Source organism: Penaeus chinensis, chromosome 7, assembly GCF_019202785.1.
Source record: "Penaeus chinensis breed Huanghai No. 1 chromosome 7, ASM1920278v2, whole genome shotgun sequence".
NCBI lineage: Eukaryota > Metazoa > Arthropoda > Malacostraca > Decapoda > Penaeidae > Penaeus > Penaeus chinensis.
This window is the reverse complement of record NC_061825.1, coordinates 11007107-11025344: the sequence shown is the minus strand read 5'-3', so window position 1 is coordinate 11025344 and position 18238 is coordinate 11007107. Positions and strand designations below refer to the sequence as shown.

Below are 18238 nucleotides of genomic sequence, written 5' to 3'. Positions count from 1 at the left end.
CTGTACACCTGTCTTATCACAGCACCACAATACAAATGTCCTTATAATGGTTTCCATCTAGACTCCCATCAACATATTGATCATAAAAACAGATTAGAAATTACTTGTTTGAATATATATGTATATGAAAGAGTATATATACTGTATATATATATAACATATACATATGTATTTATAGGTGTCTGCATGTATGTATATATGTGTGTGTGTGCGTGTCTGTGTGCGTGTGTGTCTATGTATGTCTATAAATAAGTATACACAAACACACGTACACATATATGTATAAATCTATATAAATATATGTGGATAAATACGCATACAAACACACACATATATGTGTTTGTGTATGTATGTATAAACTCACGCTTACGCACACACACACGTATGTATAAATTAATAAACATATATGTGTGTAAATATACATACTCACAAACATATATATATAAATATATACGCTATGATACATATATGTGTGTATAAACACACGCATGTATGTTTATAAGTTTGTGTGCTTGTATGTATATAATATATATATATATATATATATATATATATATATATATAAGTACACGCATGCACACACACACATGTATATAGATATATAGATATAGCTACAGATATACATACATGCACATATATACGTATGTATATGTGCATACATATACATACATATGTACATATATATATATATGTGTGTATATGCAATTATCTACATATATATTCATGTGTGTGTGTGTGTGTGTGGGTATACATACATATATACATATAAATGTATATATACAGTATATATATGTATATGACTATATATACAAGTACGTACACGTAGCATACATACGTATACATGTGTATATATCTACATATATGTATATGTCTATGTGTGAATGTATTTTTATACATAAATACACACAGATACATGATACATATATGCATACACACAACATGTATATATGCCTTCATGAATGTATTTGTATACATACATACGCACAAATACATGTGTTCATTGTTTATCTGGGTTTCGTCATAAGAATTTAAAACTATGACCAGTATTGCTTGCGAAATACTTCCAGTTTATGTCCATATATATCCTCTAAACTTCATATGCAGCACAATATCAAGAGGGAAATTCAGTATAACAAAGGCGGTGGCTATCGTGGCTTGAAACACAGATTCCTTTTTCTGTAATTCGCTGAGTCAGATGCTGTACTGAAACATTTGTCTCAGTAATTAAAGCTTTCAATTTATGTAAGCTAAGAAGGAGTATATGCTATATTATACTATATTATATTAAGTATATTATAGTATATTCTCTTATTGTTCCGATTTCTGGGACACAAAACCTTACTAAAATATAGTGTATAGGATATAAAACTAGTAAAGATAAAGATTGCTGGTTTAATTTCTAGTATTTACAAAATCACGAGTTCAATAAATATTCTTGGTACCGTTCCTTAAGCATAGGAAGGTGTAGGTGGCTTGTACGAAGGCTGGGGAGGACCATAGGAGGCCTTTGGGGTGGGGTACCGAGCTTCTCCCTCGTAGGTGACATCAGCCACGTAACCGGAATCTCCGTTCACATTGTAGGTGACCCTCTGCAGACGACCATCAGGAAGAAGGACGTAGTAGGATCCCTGTGTGTTGTCTCCCTCACGGGCTTCCTGATGTCCGAAGTCGTTGCCTGATGGCTGGTCGTTGACGGCGTAGTTGAAGTCGTACTTGGCAGGTGCATAAGAGGGTGTGGGAGCAGAGTAGCCATATGTAGGTGGGCTATCAGGACGAGCGATAGCGACGACCACAAGGGCGGCCAGTGCAAATACCTAAAGTATATTTCAATCATTAGTATCGTTTATGTGAAGAAATTGGTATGAGTAGTGACATCCAGAAATCGAGAAATGAACAATAAACTTCTCGAATTCTAATATATAGTACATGCCTTAAATGCCATGTTAGTGGAGAGAGACTGCGATGAGACTGAAGGCGACATAGAGAGTACTACCATTTATACCAAATTTCAGAAATAAAACTCCGCCCATCTGATGACGTCAAGAAATATCATCCCAACAAGACGGCCTTGATCCGCATGTGACCGAGTTTTCCCCTTAGATGATGTTACATAACTGCATGTCTAAATTTTGCGTTTGAAGGTCATGCTTTTATGAACGTGCCAAACTGAGAAAGTACAAATCACGTGATTAAACACTTTTGCGATTGTGAGCAACGTCCATCAATAGTTCAGTTACTGGCTACATTGATCTTTTATTATCAAGTACACCACAGACTTTAAACTTCCCCTTTAATGCAGATATTCTACTGTACATCTGTCTTATCACAGCACCGCAATACAGATATCATTATAAAGATTTCAATCTAGACTCCCATTAACATACTGATCATAGGGACAGATTAGAAAATACTTATTGTTTGAATATATATGTGTATATATAAGAATATATATACTGTATATGTATATATAATATATATACATGTGTATGTATAGGTGTCTGCATGTATGTGTGTGTGTGTCTGTGTGTGTGTATGTCTGTGTGCGTGTGTCTATGTAGGTCTATAAATACGTATACACACACAAACTCACACGTACACATATATATAAATATATGTGTATAAATACGTATACAAACACACACAAATATGTGTGTCTGTGTATGTATGCATAAATTCTTATGCACACACACACACGTATGTATAAATAAAAATATATGTATAATTGTGTGTATGTGTGTGTTTATGCATGCACACTAATTTATATGTGTGTGTAAACACATACATGTATATATGTGTGTGTGTGTACTTGTATGTATATGTATATGGATATATATATTACTACACGCATAGATAGGTAGATATAGCTACAGATATACATACATGCATATATATATATATATATATATATATATATATATATGTATATATGTGTACACATATATACGTACATATGTGCATATGTAAATACATATGTATATATGTATATGCATATATATACATATATATTCATGCATGTGTGTGTGCGTGTGTACATACATACATACATACAAATATATGTATATATACAGTATATCAATATTTTATATGTGTTTATAAGCATATGTAAATACATACATATGTATATATGTATATGCATATATATATATACATATATATTCATGCGTATGTGTGTGCGTGTGTACATACATGCATATATACATATATATGTATATATACAGTATGTAAATATTATATATGTGTATATAAGCATATGTGAATACATACATATGTTTATAGGTATATGCATATATATACATATATATTCATTCGTGTGTGTGTATACATGCATACATACATACATACATACATATGTATATATACAGTATATAATTATTATTATATAATGTGTGTTTATACACAAGCACACACATGTATCCGTATGTATATGATTATATATACGCGTACGTACGCACAGCATACATACGTATACATGTGTATATATCTACGTATGTGTGTAAATATATTCATATAGGAATGTATTTTTATACATTCATACATATATACATATACACAGACACATGATACATATATGCATATACACAGATACATGATGCATATATATACACACATACATGATACATATATACATATACACAGATACATGATACATATATACATACACAAAGCATGTATATATGCCTGTACGAATGTATTTATATGCATTCGCACAAATACAAGTGTGCATTGTTTCTTTGGCCAGTACTGATTGCTAAATACCTTCAGTTTATGTCCATATATATTCTCTACACTTTCTCTGCAGCACAATATCATGAGGGAAATTCAGTAAAACAAAGGCGGTGGCCATCGTTGCTTGAAACACAGATTCCTTTTTCTGTAATTCATTAAGTCGTCATATACTGTACTGGAACATTTGCCTTCTCTTATTATTTCGATTTCTGGGACACAAAACATTGCTAAAATATAGCGTATAGGATATAAAACTAGTAAAGGTGAAGATTGCTGGTTTAATATCTAGTATTTACAAAAACACGAGTTCAATAAATATTCTTGGTACTGTTCCTTAAGCATAGGAAGGTGTAGGTGGCTTGTAGGAAGGCTGAGGAGGCCCATAGGAGGCCTTTGGGGTGGGGTACTGAGCCTCTCCCTCGTAGGTGACATCAGCCACGTAACCGGAATCTCCGTTCACATTGTAGGTGACCCTCTGCAGACGACCGTCGGGGAGAAGGACGTAGTAGGATCCCTGTGTGTTGTCTCCATCACGGGCTTCCTGATGTCCGAAGTCGTTCCCTGATGGCTGGTCGTTGACGGCGTAGTTGAAGTCGTACTTGGCAGGTGCGTAAGAAGGTGTTGGAGCAGAGTAGCCATATGTAGGTGGGCTATCAGGACGAGCGATAGCGACGACCACAAGGGCGGCCAGTGCAATTACCTGAAGTATATTTCAATCATTAGTATTAAAGGGGGGGGGGGGTTATACATAAGTTTAGCGACATTCAGAAGCCAAGAAATGAAATGTGAAACTTCTTGAACAATGTATACATAGGACATGCCTTGAATGACATGTTTGTGGAGTGAGACTGCGAAGAAACTGAAGAAGAAAGAGGGAATCCTTCCATTTATACAAAAGTCCAAAGAAAAACCCCGCCCATGTAATGACGTCAGGAGATACCATCCCAACAAGATAACCTTGGTTCATGTGATCTAATTTCTCCTTCTAGTGAACATTACGTTTTAAAGCAATTTATAACGATTCATGTTTTCAATAATAAAATAATGGTTATTGAAATGAACAACTCTTGAGACTTCGACTTCTTGAAGAATGTATTAATAACTGACACAATGGTGCTAAAGTATTGTGAACATCCTGGATTTATATCAACTTTTGGAATTCCTTAAATTAGTGACCACGAGCCCCATATTTAGAATTATCTTAGCCAGTGTTGTCAATATATCTGTTGCATATAAAGAATTTACTTTAATTCAAGAGAGGGTTTCACTTATATATTCTATGCCCCAGCAGCTAGAGGAAGCGTATTTTCTTTAAAGGTTAAGAACTGCAGTAAGACTAAGCATCATTGCAGATTAAGATTAAGAACAAATTCCAAACGAAGCACAATGGACTGACCACTTACATTCATATGTGATGTCCAACTAAATATCCACAAACGCAGATACTTCGTTGTAGCGAGTCAATAAGCATATCTTACATCGCTTATATCTGGTAAAGGATTCACTTATCTGGGTTAATTCACGTAGATTATTATGATCAATAATAGCAAAAATAATAATGATAGTGATGACAAAAAAAATAAGTGGAATAGCGGTAACAACAATAATAGTAGATGCTGAACTTATATGTGAAAAAATTAACTTAACACTACATCAGTACACAACAGTGAGTAACCGGTATCGCCATTTAGTTCAGAATTATTTCGTTGCTTTACTTGAGGCGTCCCACTGACAAAGGTAAATCTGTTATGAAAAAAATCCTCTTCGGAACGTCTTTCTTAATAAACATATATGTGTCTAAATCTATATCTGAAGAATGTACGTGCGATATTAAACAATAGGTAACACCAACTGATGAAATAGATGAACTGCAATGAAAGCGAGGTGTATGTTAAAAATGCAGTCCAAAATATATATTTTGAACATGTATAAATACATCGGATAATACATTCATTGAGAGTAAGATTTAACCAAACTGAAAATTCGACCAAAATCTGTTCACCCACATATATACATACTTTACTCATTCAATTCCTTATGATTTGGCACGATTCCTCTCGAAAATTAAACAGGATAATTAATTGAACTAACGGTAAAAAGTATTCGGTAAGAAGTATTTTTCATCTATTTGATTTTGATAAGAATTATTAATAATAAAAATAATTTAGTTTCATTTATTTTTTTACAATGGATATTCTTGGTGTGGCATGCTGTCTGTTTCATTATGCTTCTAAATTACCCGTAGTAAATTGCAAGAAAAGGCCGGGGTTACTAGCCACTAGCGGTGAGGGATTTGAACGCAGGTCAGCAAGATTGCTAGACGAGATCGCTACCGCTAAAGTACACAGCACAAATGGAAAACCGAGCTCGTATTCAAGCAGATATTCTCACATTGGATACCTGATATGTCGTCATTTTTGGGTGAATATGTTGGCTATTCATTTTAAATCCATTTATGAATGAAAAAGGAATGTGTTAAAGAAAGGTCACGGCAGACAGCAATTTCTCGTCTTAAATGGAAATACTACTCACGATTATCTTACGCCCATTTGTATGAATTCTTTTATTCACAACTAAATGTTTTGGAAGGGCAGATATCATGAAATTGTTATTGATCAGAAATATTGATATCGTGCTTATCAGTAATGATTTACATTTGAGATTCCATTCACAGTGATAACTTTTTTATTTTTTTTATTTTAGAATCTTGAGAAACAAGTCATTTAATTCTGAATAAATACAATGAAAAGAAAATGCTGTACCCATGGTGGCATGTGTGAAACGCAATGTTAAAAATGCTTTCAGTAATTAGAATAATTAATCAAATTTATATATTTTGTATACTCTTAAATTACTGACATAAGGACTTTTCTGACAACGGGTAAGAAAGGTATTCAAATTGTGTTATGTTTCTGTAGGTAAACCCGGCATGAAATTATGACGCATGAAAACCGAAATAGAAAATAAATAAAAATAAATAAATAAAACATATATTATATACACGCCCTTTTACTTAGATTACCAGAAGCAAAATTCGATGTATTCTCACACTAAGCATAAATGTACTTAAGACTCTAGTGTACAATTAAGAGAACTGTGATATAGAAGTTTTATTTAGTGTTTATCAGGAAACTAATTAGCTTAACAAAATATATTTGCTATCCTTTATTCGTTTATTTATTGATTTAATTATAAATCTTATTGTTTTAAATTCTCAATGGCCATTTATGGCTGATAATTTTGAATGATAATGATAATAATAAAAGATCATGTATATTTGAAGTAATAGTGTATGTGTGTGTGAAGACTGTATTTCAGTCAGTCGCCATCGACACACTAAAACATTTATCTTAATAATTTGATTTTTCAAAACAAGCTAAGAAGGAATGTGTACTTTTAATAGTCAAAGCACTTTCTTTCCAAATTATAACTGAGACCATATAACGGAAATAAAACTATAAAAGATAAAGATTGCTATTTTAATATCTAGTAATTGCAAAAACACGAGTTAAATAAATATCCTTAGCTCTGTTTCTTAAGTATAGGAAGGAGTGGGTGGCTTGTAGGATGGCTGAGGAGGACCATAGGAGGCCTTTGGGGTGGGGTACCGAGCTTCTCCCTCGTAGGTGACATCAGCCACGTAACCGGAATCTCCGTTCACATTGTAGGTGACCCTCTGCAGACGACCATCAGGAAGAAGGACGTAGTAGGATCCCTGTGTGTGGTCTCCATCACGGGCTTCCTGATGTCCGAAGTCGTTCCCTGATGGCTGGTCGTTGACTGCGTAGTTGAAGTCGTACTTGGCAGGTGCATAAGAGGGTGTGGGAGCAGAGTAGCCATATGTAGGTGGGCTATCAGGACGAGCGATAGCGACGACCACAAGGGCGGCCAGTGCAAATACCTGAAGTATATTTCAATCATTAGTATCGTTTATGAGGTGAAGAAATTGGTATGTGTAGTGACATCCAGAAATCAAGAAATGAACAATAAACTTCTTGAATACATACCTTATATGCCATGTTAGTGAAGAGAGACTGCGATGAGACTGAAGGCGACATAGAGAGTACTACCATTTATACCAAATTTCAGAAATAAAACTCCGCCCATCTGATGACGTCAAGAAATATCATCCCAACAAGACGGCCTTGATCCGCATGTGACCGAGTTTTCCCCTCAGATGATGTTACATAACTGCATGTCTGAATTTTGCGTTTGAAGGTCATGCTTTTATGAACGTGCCAAACTGAGAAAGTACAAATCACGAGATTAAACACTTTTGCGATTGTGAGCAACGTCCATCAATAGTTCAACTACTTGCTACATTGATCTTTCATTATCAAGTACAACAAAGACTTTAAACTTCCCCTTTAATGCAGATATTCTACTGTACACCTGTCTTATCACAGCACCACAATACAGATGTCCTTATAATGGTTTCCATCTAGACTTCCATCAACATATTGATCATAAAAACAGATTATAAAATACTTATTGTTTGAATATATATGTATATAAAAGAGTATATATACTGTATATATATAACATATTCATATGTATTTATAGGTGTCTGCATGTATGTATATATGTGTGTGTGTGGGTGCCTGTGTGCGTGTGTGTCTATGTATGTCTATAAATAAGTATACGCACAAACACACGTTCACATATATGTATAAATCTTTATAAATATATGTGTATAAATACGCATAAAAACACACACATATATATGTTTGTGTATGTATGTATGTATAAACTCACGCTTACGCACACACATACACACGTATGTATAAATGAATATATATATATGTGTGTGTATATACATACTCACAAACATATTAATAAATATATACGCGTAGACGCATGCACACACACACATGTGTGTATATATATATATATATATATATATATATATATATATATATATATATAGCTACAGATATACATACATGCACATATATACGTATGTATATGTGCACACATATACATACATATGTACAAATATATACATACATATGTATATGTATATATGCATTTATCTACATATATATTCATGCGTGTGTGTGTGTGTGTGTGTGTGTACATACATATATACATAAATATGTATATATACAGTATATAAATATTATGTGTATATAAGTGCGTTTACACACACGCACACACATGTATCCGTATGTATCTGACTATATACGTGTACGTACACGTAGCATACATACGTATACATGTGTACAAATCACGAGATTAAACACTTTTGCGATCGTGAGCAACGTCCATCAATAGTTCAGTTACTGGCTACATTGATCTTTTATTATCAAGTACACCACAGACTTTAAACTTCCCCTTTAATGCAGATATTCTACTGTACATCTGTCTTATCACAGCACCGCAATAAAGATATCATTATAAAGATTTCCATCTAGACTCCCATTAACATACTGATCATAGGGACAGATTAGAAAATACTTATTGTTTGTATATATATATGTGTGTATATAAAAATATATATATACTGTATATGTATATATAATATATATATACATGTGTATGTATAGGTGTCTGCATGTATGTGTGTGTGTGTCTGTGTGTGTACGTGTCTGTGTGCGAGTGTCTATGTAGGTCTATAAATACGTATACACATACAAACACACACGTACACATATATATAAATATATGTGTATAAATACGTATACAAACACACACAAATATATGTGTGTGTATGTATGCATACATTCTTACGCACACACACACACGTATGTATAAATAAAAATATATGTATAATTGTGTGTATGTGTGTGTTTATGCATGCACACTAATTTATATGTGTGTGTAAACACATACATGTATATATGTGTGTGTGTGTGTACTTGTATGTATATGTATATGGATATATATATTAGTACACAGCACGTACACACACATATATAAGATAGATATAGCTACAGATATACATACATGCATATATATATATGTATGTATATATGTGCACACCTATATACGTACATATGTGCATATGTAAATATATACATATGTATATATGTATATGCATATATATATATACATATATATTCATGCATGTGTGTGTGCGTGTGTACATACATACATATATACAAATATATGTGTATATATACAGTATATAAATATTTTATATGTATATATAAGCATATGTAAATACATACATATGTATATATGTATATGCATATATATAAATATATATTCATTCGTGTGTGTGTGTGTGTGTACATACATACATACATACATATATATATATACAGTATATAATTATTATATGTGTGTATATAAGTGTGTTTATACACAAGCACACACATGTATCCCTATGTATATGACTATATATACGCGAACGTACGCACAGCATACATACGCATACATGTGTATATATCTACGTATGTGTATATATATTTATGTAGGAATGTATTTTTATACATTCATACATATATACATATACACAGACATATGATACATATATGCATATACACAGATACATGATGCATATATACATATACACACATACATGATACATATATACATATACACAGATACATGATACATATATACAAACACAAAGCATGTATATATGCCTGTACGAATGTGTTTATATACATACGCACATATACAAGTGTGCATTGTTTCTTTGGCCAGTACTGATTGCTAAATACCTTCAGTTTATGTCCATATATATTCTCTACACTTTCTCTGCAGCACAATATCATGAGGGAAATTCAGTAAAAACGGAGGCCATCGTTGCTTGAAACACAGATTCCTTTTTCTGTAATTCATTGAGTCGTCATATACTGTACTGGAACATTTGCCTTAGAAAGAATATATTCTCTTATTATTCCGATTTCTGGGACACAAAACCTTACTAAAATATAACGTTTAGGATGTAAAACTAGTAAAGGTGAAGATTGCTGGTTTAATATCTAGTATTTACAAAAACACGAGTTCAATAAATATTCTTGGTACTGTTCCTTATGCATAGGAAGGTGTAGGTGGCTTGTAGGAAGGCTGAGGAGGACCATAGGAGGCCTTTGGGGTGGGGTACTGAGCCTCTCCCTCGTAGGTGACATCAGCCACGTAACCGGAATCTCCGTTCACATTGTAGGTGACCCTCTGCAGACGACCGTCGGGGAGAAGGACGTAGTAGGATCCCTGTGTGTTGTCTCCATCACGCGCTTCCTGATGTCCGAAGTCGTTCCCTGATGGCTGGTCGTTGACGGCGTAGTTGAAGTCGTACTTGGCAGGTGCGTAAGAAGGTGTTGGAGCAGAGTAGCCATATGTAGGTGGGCTATCAGGACGAGCGATAGCGACGACCACAAGGGCGGCCAGTGCAATTACCTGAAGTATATTTCAATCTTTAGTATTATTTATGAGTTTAAGGGGGGGGGGGGGTTATACATAAGTTTAGCGACATTCAGAAGCCAAGAAATGAAATGTGAAACTTCTTGAACAATGTATACATAGGACATGCCTTGAATGACATGTTTGTGGAGTGAGACTGCGAAGAAACTGAAGAAGAAAGAGGGAATCCTTCCATTTATACAAAAGTCCAAAGAAAAACCCCGCCCATGTAATGACGTCAGGAGATACCATCCCAACAAGATAACCTTGGTTCATGTGATCTAATTTCTCCTTCTAGTGAACATTACGTTTTAAAGCAATTTATAACGATTCATGTTTTCAATAATAAAATAATGGTTATTAAAATTAACAACTTTTGAGACTTCGACTTCTTGAAGAATGTATTAATAACTGACACAATGGTGCTAAAGTATTGTGAACATCCTGGATTTATATCAACTTTTGGAATTCCTTAAATTAGTGACCACGAGCTCCATATTTAGAATTATCTTAGCCAGTGTTGTCAATATATATGTTGCATCCATATGTGATGTCCAACTAAATATCCACAAACGCAGATACTTCGTTGTAGCGAGTCAATATGCATATCTTACATCGCTTATATCTGGTAAAGGATTCACTTATCTGGGTTCATTCACGTAGATTATTATGATCAATAATAGCAAAAATAATAATGATAGTGATGACAAAAAAAATAAGTGGAATAGCGGTAACAACAATAATAGTAGATGCTGAACTTATATGTGAAAAAATGAACTTAACACTACATCAGTACACAACAGTGAGTAACCGGTATCGCCATTTAGTTCAGACTTATTTCGTTGCTTTACTAAAGGCGTCCCACTGACAAAGGTAAATCTGTTATGAAAAAAATCCTCTTCGGAACGTCTTACTTAATAAACATATATGTGCCTAAATCTATATCTGAACAATGTACGTGCGATATTAAACAATAGGTAACACCAACTGATGAAATAGATGAACTGCAATGAAAGCGAGGTGTGTGTTAAAAATGCAGTCCAAAATATATAGTTTGAACATTTATAAATACATCGGATAATACAGTCATTGAGAGTAAGATCAATTTTAACCAAACTGAAATTTCGACCAAAATCTGTTCACCCACATATATACATACTTTCCTCATTCAATTCCTTATGATTTGGAACGATTCCTCTCGAAAATTAAACAGGATAATGAATTGAACTAACGGTAAAAAGTATTCGGTAAGAAGTATTTTTCTTTTATTTGATTTTGATAATGATTATTAAGGATAAAAATAATTTAGTTTCATTTAATTTATTACAATGGATATTCTTGGTGTGGCATGCTGTCTGTTTCATGATGCTTCTAAATTACCCGTACTAAATTGCAAGAAAAGGCCGGGGTTACTAGCCACTGGCGGCGAGAGATTTGAACGCAGGTCAGCAAGATTGCTAGACGAGATCGCTACCGCTAAAGTGCACAGCACAAATGGAAAACCGAGCTCGTATTCAAGCAGATATTCTCACATTGGATACCTGATATGTCGTCATTTTTGGGTGAATATGTTGGCTCTTCATTTTAAATCAGTTTTGAATGAAAAAGGAATGTGTTAAAGAAAGGTACGGCAGACAGCAATTTCTCGTCTTAAATGGAAATACTACTCACGATTATCTTACGCCCATTTGTATGAATGCTTTTGTTCACAACTAAATGTTTTGGAAGGGCAGATATCATGAAATTGTTATTGATCAGAAATATTGATATCGTGCTTATCAGTAATGATTTACATTTGAGATTCCATTCACAGTGATATTTTTTTTTTTTTTTTTTTTTTTTTTTTTTTTTTAGAATCTTGAGAAACAAGTCATTTAATTCTGAATAAATACAATTAAAATAAAATGCTGTGGCATGTGTGAAACAAAATGTTAAAAATGCTTTCAGTAATTAGAATAATTGATCAAATTTATATATTTTGTATACTCTTAAATTACTGACATAAGGACTTTTCTGACAACGGGTAAGGAAGGTATTCAAATTGTGTTATGTTTCTGTAGGTAAACCCGGCATGAAATTATGACGCATGAAAACCGAAATAGAAAATAAATAAATCAATAAATAAAACATATATTATATACACGCCCTTTTTCTTAGATTACCAGAAGCAAAATTCGATGTATTCTCACACCAAGCATAAATGTACTTAAGACTCTAGTGTACAATTAAGAGAACTGTGATATAGAAGTTTTATTTAGTGTTTATCAGGAAACTAATTAGCTTAACAAAATATATTTGCTATCCTTTATTCATTTATTTATTGATTTAATTATAAATCTTATTGTTTTAAATTTTCAATGGCCATTTATGGCTGATAATTTTGAATGATAATGATAATAATAAAAGATCATGTATATTTGAAGTAATAGTGTATGTGTGTGTGAAGACTGTATTTCAGTCAGTCGCCATCGACACACTAAAACATTTATCTTAATAATTTGATTTTTCAAAACAAGCTAAGAAGGAATGTGTACTTTTAACAGTCAAAGCACTTTCTTTCCAAATTATAACTGAGACCATATAACGGAAATAAAACTATAAAAGATAAAGATTGCTATTTTAATATCTAGTAATTGCAAAAACACGAGTTAAATAAATATCCTTAGTTCTGTTTCTTAAGCATAGGAAGGAGTAGGTGGCTTGTAGGATGGCTGAGGAGGACCATAGGAGGCCTTTGGGGTGGGGTACCGAGCTTCTCCCTCGTAGGTGACATCAGCCACGTAACCGGAATCTCCGTTCACATTGTAGGTGACCCTCTGCAGACGACCATCAGGAAGAAGGACGTAGTAGGATCCCTGTGTGTGGTCTCCATCACGGGCTTCCTGATGTCCGAAGTCGTTGCCTGATGGCTGGTCGTTGACGGCGTAGTTGAAGTCGTACTTGGCAGGTGCATAAGAGGGTGTGGGAGCAGAGTAGCCATATGTAGGTGGGCTATCAGGACGAGCGATAGCGACGACCACAAGGGCGGCCAGTGCAAATACCTGAAGTATATTTCAATCATTAGTATCGTTTATGAGGTGAAGAAATTGGTATGAGTAGTGACATCCAGAAATCGAGAAATGAACAATAAACTTCTCGAATTCTAATATATAGTACATGCCTTAAATGCCATGTTAGTGGAGAGAGACTGCGATGAGACTGAAGGCGACATGGAGAGTACTACCATTTATACCAAATTTCAGAAATAAAACTCCGCCCATCTGATGACGTCAAGAAATATCATCCCAACAAGACGGCCTTGATCCGCATGTGACCGAGTTTTCCCCTCAGATGATGTTACATAACTGCATGTCTGAATTTTGCGTTTGAAGGTCATGCTTTTATAAACGTGCCAAACTGAGAAAGTACAAATCACGAGATTAAACACTTTTGCGATTGTGAGCAACGTCCATCAATAGTTCAGTTACTGGCTACATTGATCTTTCATTATCAAGTACACCACAGACTTTAAACTTCCCCTTTAATGCAGATATTCTACTGTACATCTGTCTTATCACAGCACCGCAATACAGATATCATTATAAAGATTTCCATCTAGACTCCCATTAACATACTGATCATAGGGACAGATTAGAAAATACTTATTGTTTGAATATATATGTGTATATATAAGAATATATATATACTGTATATGTATATATAATATATATACATGTGTATGTATAGGTGTCTGCATGTATGTGTGTGTATGTCTGTGTGTGTGTATGTCTGTGTGCGTGTGTCTATGTAGGTCTATAAATACGTATACACACACAAACACACACGTACACATATATATAAATATGTGTATAAATACGTATACAAACACACACAAATATATGTGTGTCTGTGTATGTATGCATAAATTCTTACGCACACACACACGTATGTATAAATAAAAATATATGTATAATTGTGTGTATGTGTGTGTTTATGCATGCACACTAATTTATATGTGTGTGTAAACACATACATGTATATATGTGTGTGTGTGTACTTGTATGTATATGTATATGGATATATATATTAGTACACAGCACGCACACACACATATATAAGATAGATAGATATAGCCACAGATATACATACATGCATATATATATATATATATGTGTGTGTGTGTGTGTGTGTGTGTGTGTGTGTGTGTGTATGTGCACACCTATATACGTACCAATGTGCATATGTAAATACATACATATGTATATATGTATATGCATATATATACATATATATTCATGCATGTGTGTGTGCGTGTGTACATATATACATATATACAAATATATGGGTATATATACAGTATATAAATATTCTATATGTGTATATAAGCATATGTAAATACATACATATGTATATATATGCATATATATATACATATATATTCATTAGTGTATGTGTGTGAGTGTACATACATACATACATGCATATGTATATATACAGTATATAATTATTATGTGTGTGTATATAAGTGTGTTTATACACAAGCACACACATGTATCCGTATGTATATGACTATATATACGCGAACGTACGCACAGCATACATACGCATACATGTGTATATATCTACGTTTGTGTATATATATTCATGTAGGAATGTATTTTTATACATTCATACATATATACATATACACAGACATATGATACAGATATGCATATACACAGATACATGATGCATATATACATATACACACATACATGATACATATATACATATACACAGATACATGATACATATATACATACACAAAGCATGTATATATGCCTGTACGAATGTGTTTATATACATACGCACATATACAAGTGTGCATTGTTTCTTTGGCCAGTACTGATTGCTAAATACCTTCAGTTTATGTCCATATATATTCTCTATACTTTCTCTGCAGCACAATATCATGAGGGAAATTCAGTAAAACAAAGGCGGTGGCCATCGTTGCTTGAAACACAGATTCCTTTTTCTGTAATTCATTGAGTCGTCATATACTGTACTGGAACATTTGCCTTCTCTTATTATTTCGATTTCTGGGACACAAAACATTGCTAAAATATAGCGTATAGGATATAAAACTAGTAAAGGGGAAGATTGCTGGTTTAATATCTAGTATTTACAAAAACACGAGTTCAATAAATATTCTTGGTAATGTTCCTTAAGCATAGGAAGGAGTAGGTGGCTTGTAGGATGGCTGAGGAGGCCCATAGGAGGCCTTTGGGGTGGGGTACTGAGCCTCTCCCTCGTAGGTGACATCAGCCACGTAACCGGAATCTCCGTTCACATTGTAGGTGACCCTCTGCAGACGACCGTCGGGGAGAAGGACGTAGTAGGATCCCTGTGTGTTGTCTCCATCACGGGCTTCCTGATGTCCGAAGTCGTTACCAGATGGTGGGTCGTTGACGGCGTAGTTGAAGTCGTACTTGGCAGGTGCGTAAGAAGGTGTTGGAGCAGAGTAGCCATATGTAGGTGGGCTATCAGGACGAGCGATAGCGACGACCACAAGGGCGGCCAGTGCAATTACCTGAAGTATATTTCAATCTTTAGTATTATTTATGAGTTTAAGGGGGGGGGGGGTTATACATAAGTTTAGTGACATTCAGAAGCCAAGAAATGAAATGTGAAACTTCTTGAACAATGTATACATAGGACATGCCTTGAATGACATGTTTGTGGAGTGAGACTGCGAAGAAACTGAAGAAGAAAGAGGGAATCCTTCCATTTATACAAAAGTCCAAAGAAAAACCCCGCCCATGTAATGACGTCAGGAGATACCATCCCAACAAGATAACCTTGGTTCATGTGATCTAATTTCTCCTTCTAGTGAACATTACGTTTTAAAGCAATTTATAACGATTCATGTTTTCAATAATAAAATAATGGTTATTGAAATGAACAACTCTTGAGACTTCGACTTCTTGAAGAATGTATTAATAACTGACACAATGGTGCTAAAGTATTGTGAACATCCTGGATTTATATCAACTTTTGGAATTCCTTAAATTAGTGACCACGAGCCCTATATTTAGAATTATCTTAGCCAGTGTTGTCAATATATCTGTTGCATATAAAGAATTTACTTTAATTCAAGAGAGGGTTTCACTTATCTATCCTATGCCCCAGCAGCTAGAGGAAGCGTATTTTCTTTAAAGGTTAAGAACTGCAGTAAGACTAAGCATCATTGCAGATTAAGATTAAGAACAAATTCCAAACGAAGCACAATGGACTGACCACTTACATTCATATGTGATGTCCAACTAAATATCCACAAACGCAGATACTTCGTTGTAGCGAGTCAATATGCATATCTTACATCGCTTATATCTGGTAAAGGATTCACTTATCTGGGTTCATTCACGTAGATTATTATGATCAATAATAGCAAAAATAATAATGATAGTGATGACAAAACAAATAAGTGGAATAGCGGTAACAACAATAATAGTAGATGCTGAACTTATATGTGAAAAAATGAACTTAACACTACATCAGTACACAACAGTGAGTAACCGGTATCGCCATTTAGTTCAGAATTATTTCGTTGCTTTACTTGAGGCGTCCCACTGACAAAGGTAAATCTGTTATGAAAAAAATCCTCTTCGGAACGTCTTTCTTAATAAACATATATGTGTCTAAATCTATATCTGAAGAATGTACGTGCGATATTAAACAATAGGTAACACCAACTGATGAAATAGATGAGCTGCAATGAAAGCGAGGTGTTGTTAAAAATGCAGTCCAAAATATATATTTTGAACATGTATAAATACATCGGATAATACAGTCATTGAGAGTAAGATCATATTTAACCAAACTGAAAATTCGACCAAAATCTGTTCACCCACATATATACATACTTTTCTCATTCAATTCCTTATGATTTGGCACGATTCCTCTCGAAAATTAAACAGGATAATTAATTGAACTAACGGTAAAAAGTATTCGGTAAGAAGTATTTTTCTTTTATTTGATTTTGATAATAATTATTAAGGATAAAAATAATTTAGTTTCATTTCATTTATTACAATGGATATTCTTGGTGTGGCATGCTGTCTGTTTCATGATGCTTCTAAATTACCCGTACTAAATTGCAAGAAAAGGCCGGGGTTACTAGCCACTGGCGGTGAGGGATTTGAAC

At 33.9% G+C, this 18238-nt stretch overlaps 6 protein-coding genes across 6 annotated transcripts; all 6 read right to left on the bottom strand.

Moving 5' to 3' along the window:
* Positions 1 to 1378: 1378 nt before the first annotated feature.
* Positions 1379 to 1955, bottom strand: LOC125027434 (pro-resilin-like). Its single transcript, XM_047616509.1, has 2 exons — positions 1931 to 1955; positions 1379 to 1814 (listed from the first exon to the last, which is right to left on the bottom strand). The coding sequence occupies exons 1-2, from the start codon at positions 1940 to 1942 to the stop codon at positions 1449 to 1451; spliced, it is 378 nt and encodes a 125-aa protein (XP_047472465.1). The 5' UTR covers positions 1943 to 1955; the 3' UTR covers positions 1379 to 1448.
* A 2035-nt stretch (positions 1956 to 3990) lies between these two features.
* LOC125027433 (pro-resilin-like) lies at positions 3991 to 4572 on the bottom strand. The gene is made up of 2 exons (XM_047616508.1): positions 4548 to 4572; positions 3991 to 4426 (listed from the first exon to the last, which is right to left on the bottom strand). Exons 1-2 carry the CDS (start codon positions 4557 to 4559, stop codon positions 4061 to 4063), a joined length of 378 nt encoding a protein of 125 aa, XP_047472464.1. The 5' UTR covers positions 4560 to 4572; the 3' UTR covers positions 3991 to 4060.
* Positions 4573 to 7189: 2617 nt separating this feature from the next.
* Positions 7190 to 7824, bottom strand: LOC125027432 (pro-resilin-like). Its single transcript, XM_047616507.1, has 2 exons — positions 7734 to 7824; positions 7190 to 7627 (listed from the first exon to the last, which is right to left on the bottom strand). Exons 1-2 carry the CDS (start codon positions 7797 to 7799, stop codon positions 7262 to 7264), a joined length of 432 nt encoding a protein of 143 aa, XP_047472463.1. The 5' UTR covers positions 7800 to 7824; the 3' UTR covers positions 7190 to 7261.
* Positions 7825 to 10637: 2813 nt separating this feature from the next.
* On the bottom strand, positions 10638 to 11231 carry LOC125027431 (pro-resilin-like). The gene is made up of 2 exons (XM_047616506.1): positions 11207 to 11231; positions 10638 to 11073 (listed from the first exon to the last, which is right to left on the bottom strand). The coding sequence occupies exons 1-2, from the start codon at positions 11216 to 11218 to the stop codon at positions 10708 to 10710; spliced, it is 378 nt and encodes a 125-aa protein (XP_047472462.1). The 5' UTR covers positions 11219 to 11231; the 3' UTR covers positions 10638 to 10707.
* Positions 11232 to 13681: 2450 nt separating this feature from the next.
* On the bottom strand, positions 13682 to 14261 carry LOC125027430 (pro-resilin-like). Its single transcript, XM_047616505.1, has 2 exons — positions 14237 to 14261; positions 13682 to 14117 (listed from the first exon to the last, which is right to left on the bottom strand). The coding sequence occupies exons 1-2, from the start codon at positions 14246 to 14248 to the stop codon at positions 13752 to 13754; spliced, it is 378 nt and encodes a 125-aa protein (XP_047472461.1). The 5' UTR covers positions 14249 to 14261; the 3' UTR covers positions 13682 to 13751.
* Positions 14262 to 16186: 1925 nt separating this feature from the next.
* LOC125027429 (pro-resilin-like) lies at positions 16187 to 16781 on the bottom strand. Its single transcript, XM_047616504.1, has 2 exons — positions 16757 to 16781; positions 16187 to 16624 (listed from the first exon to the last, which is right to left on the bottom strand). Exons 1-2 carry the CDS (start codon positions 16766 to 16768, stop codon positions 16259 to 16261), a joined length of 378 nt encoding a protein of 125 aa, XP_047472460.1. The 5' UTR covers positions 16769 to 16781; the 3' UTR covers positions 16187 to 16258.
* Between the last annotated feature and the right edge of the window lie 1457 nt (positions 16782 to 18238).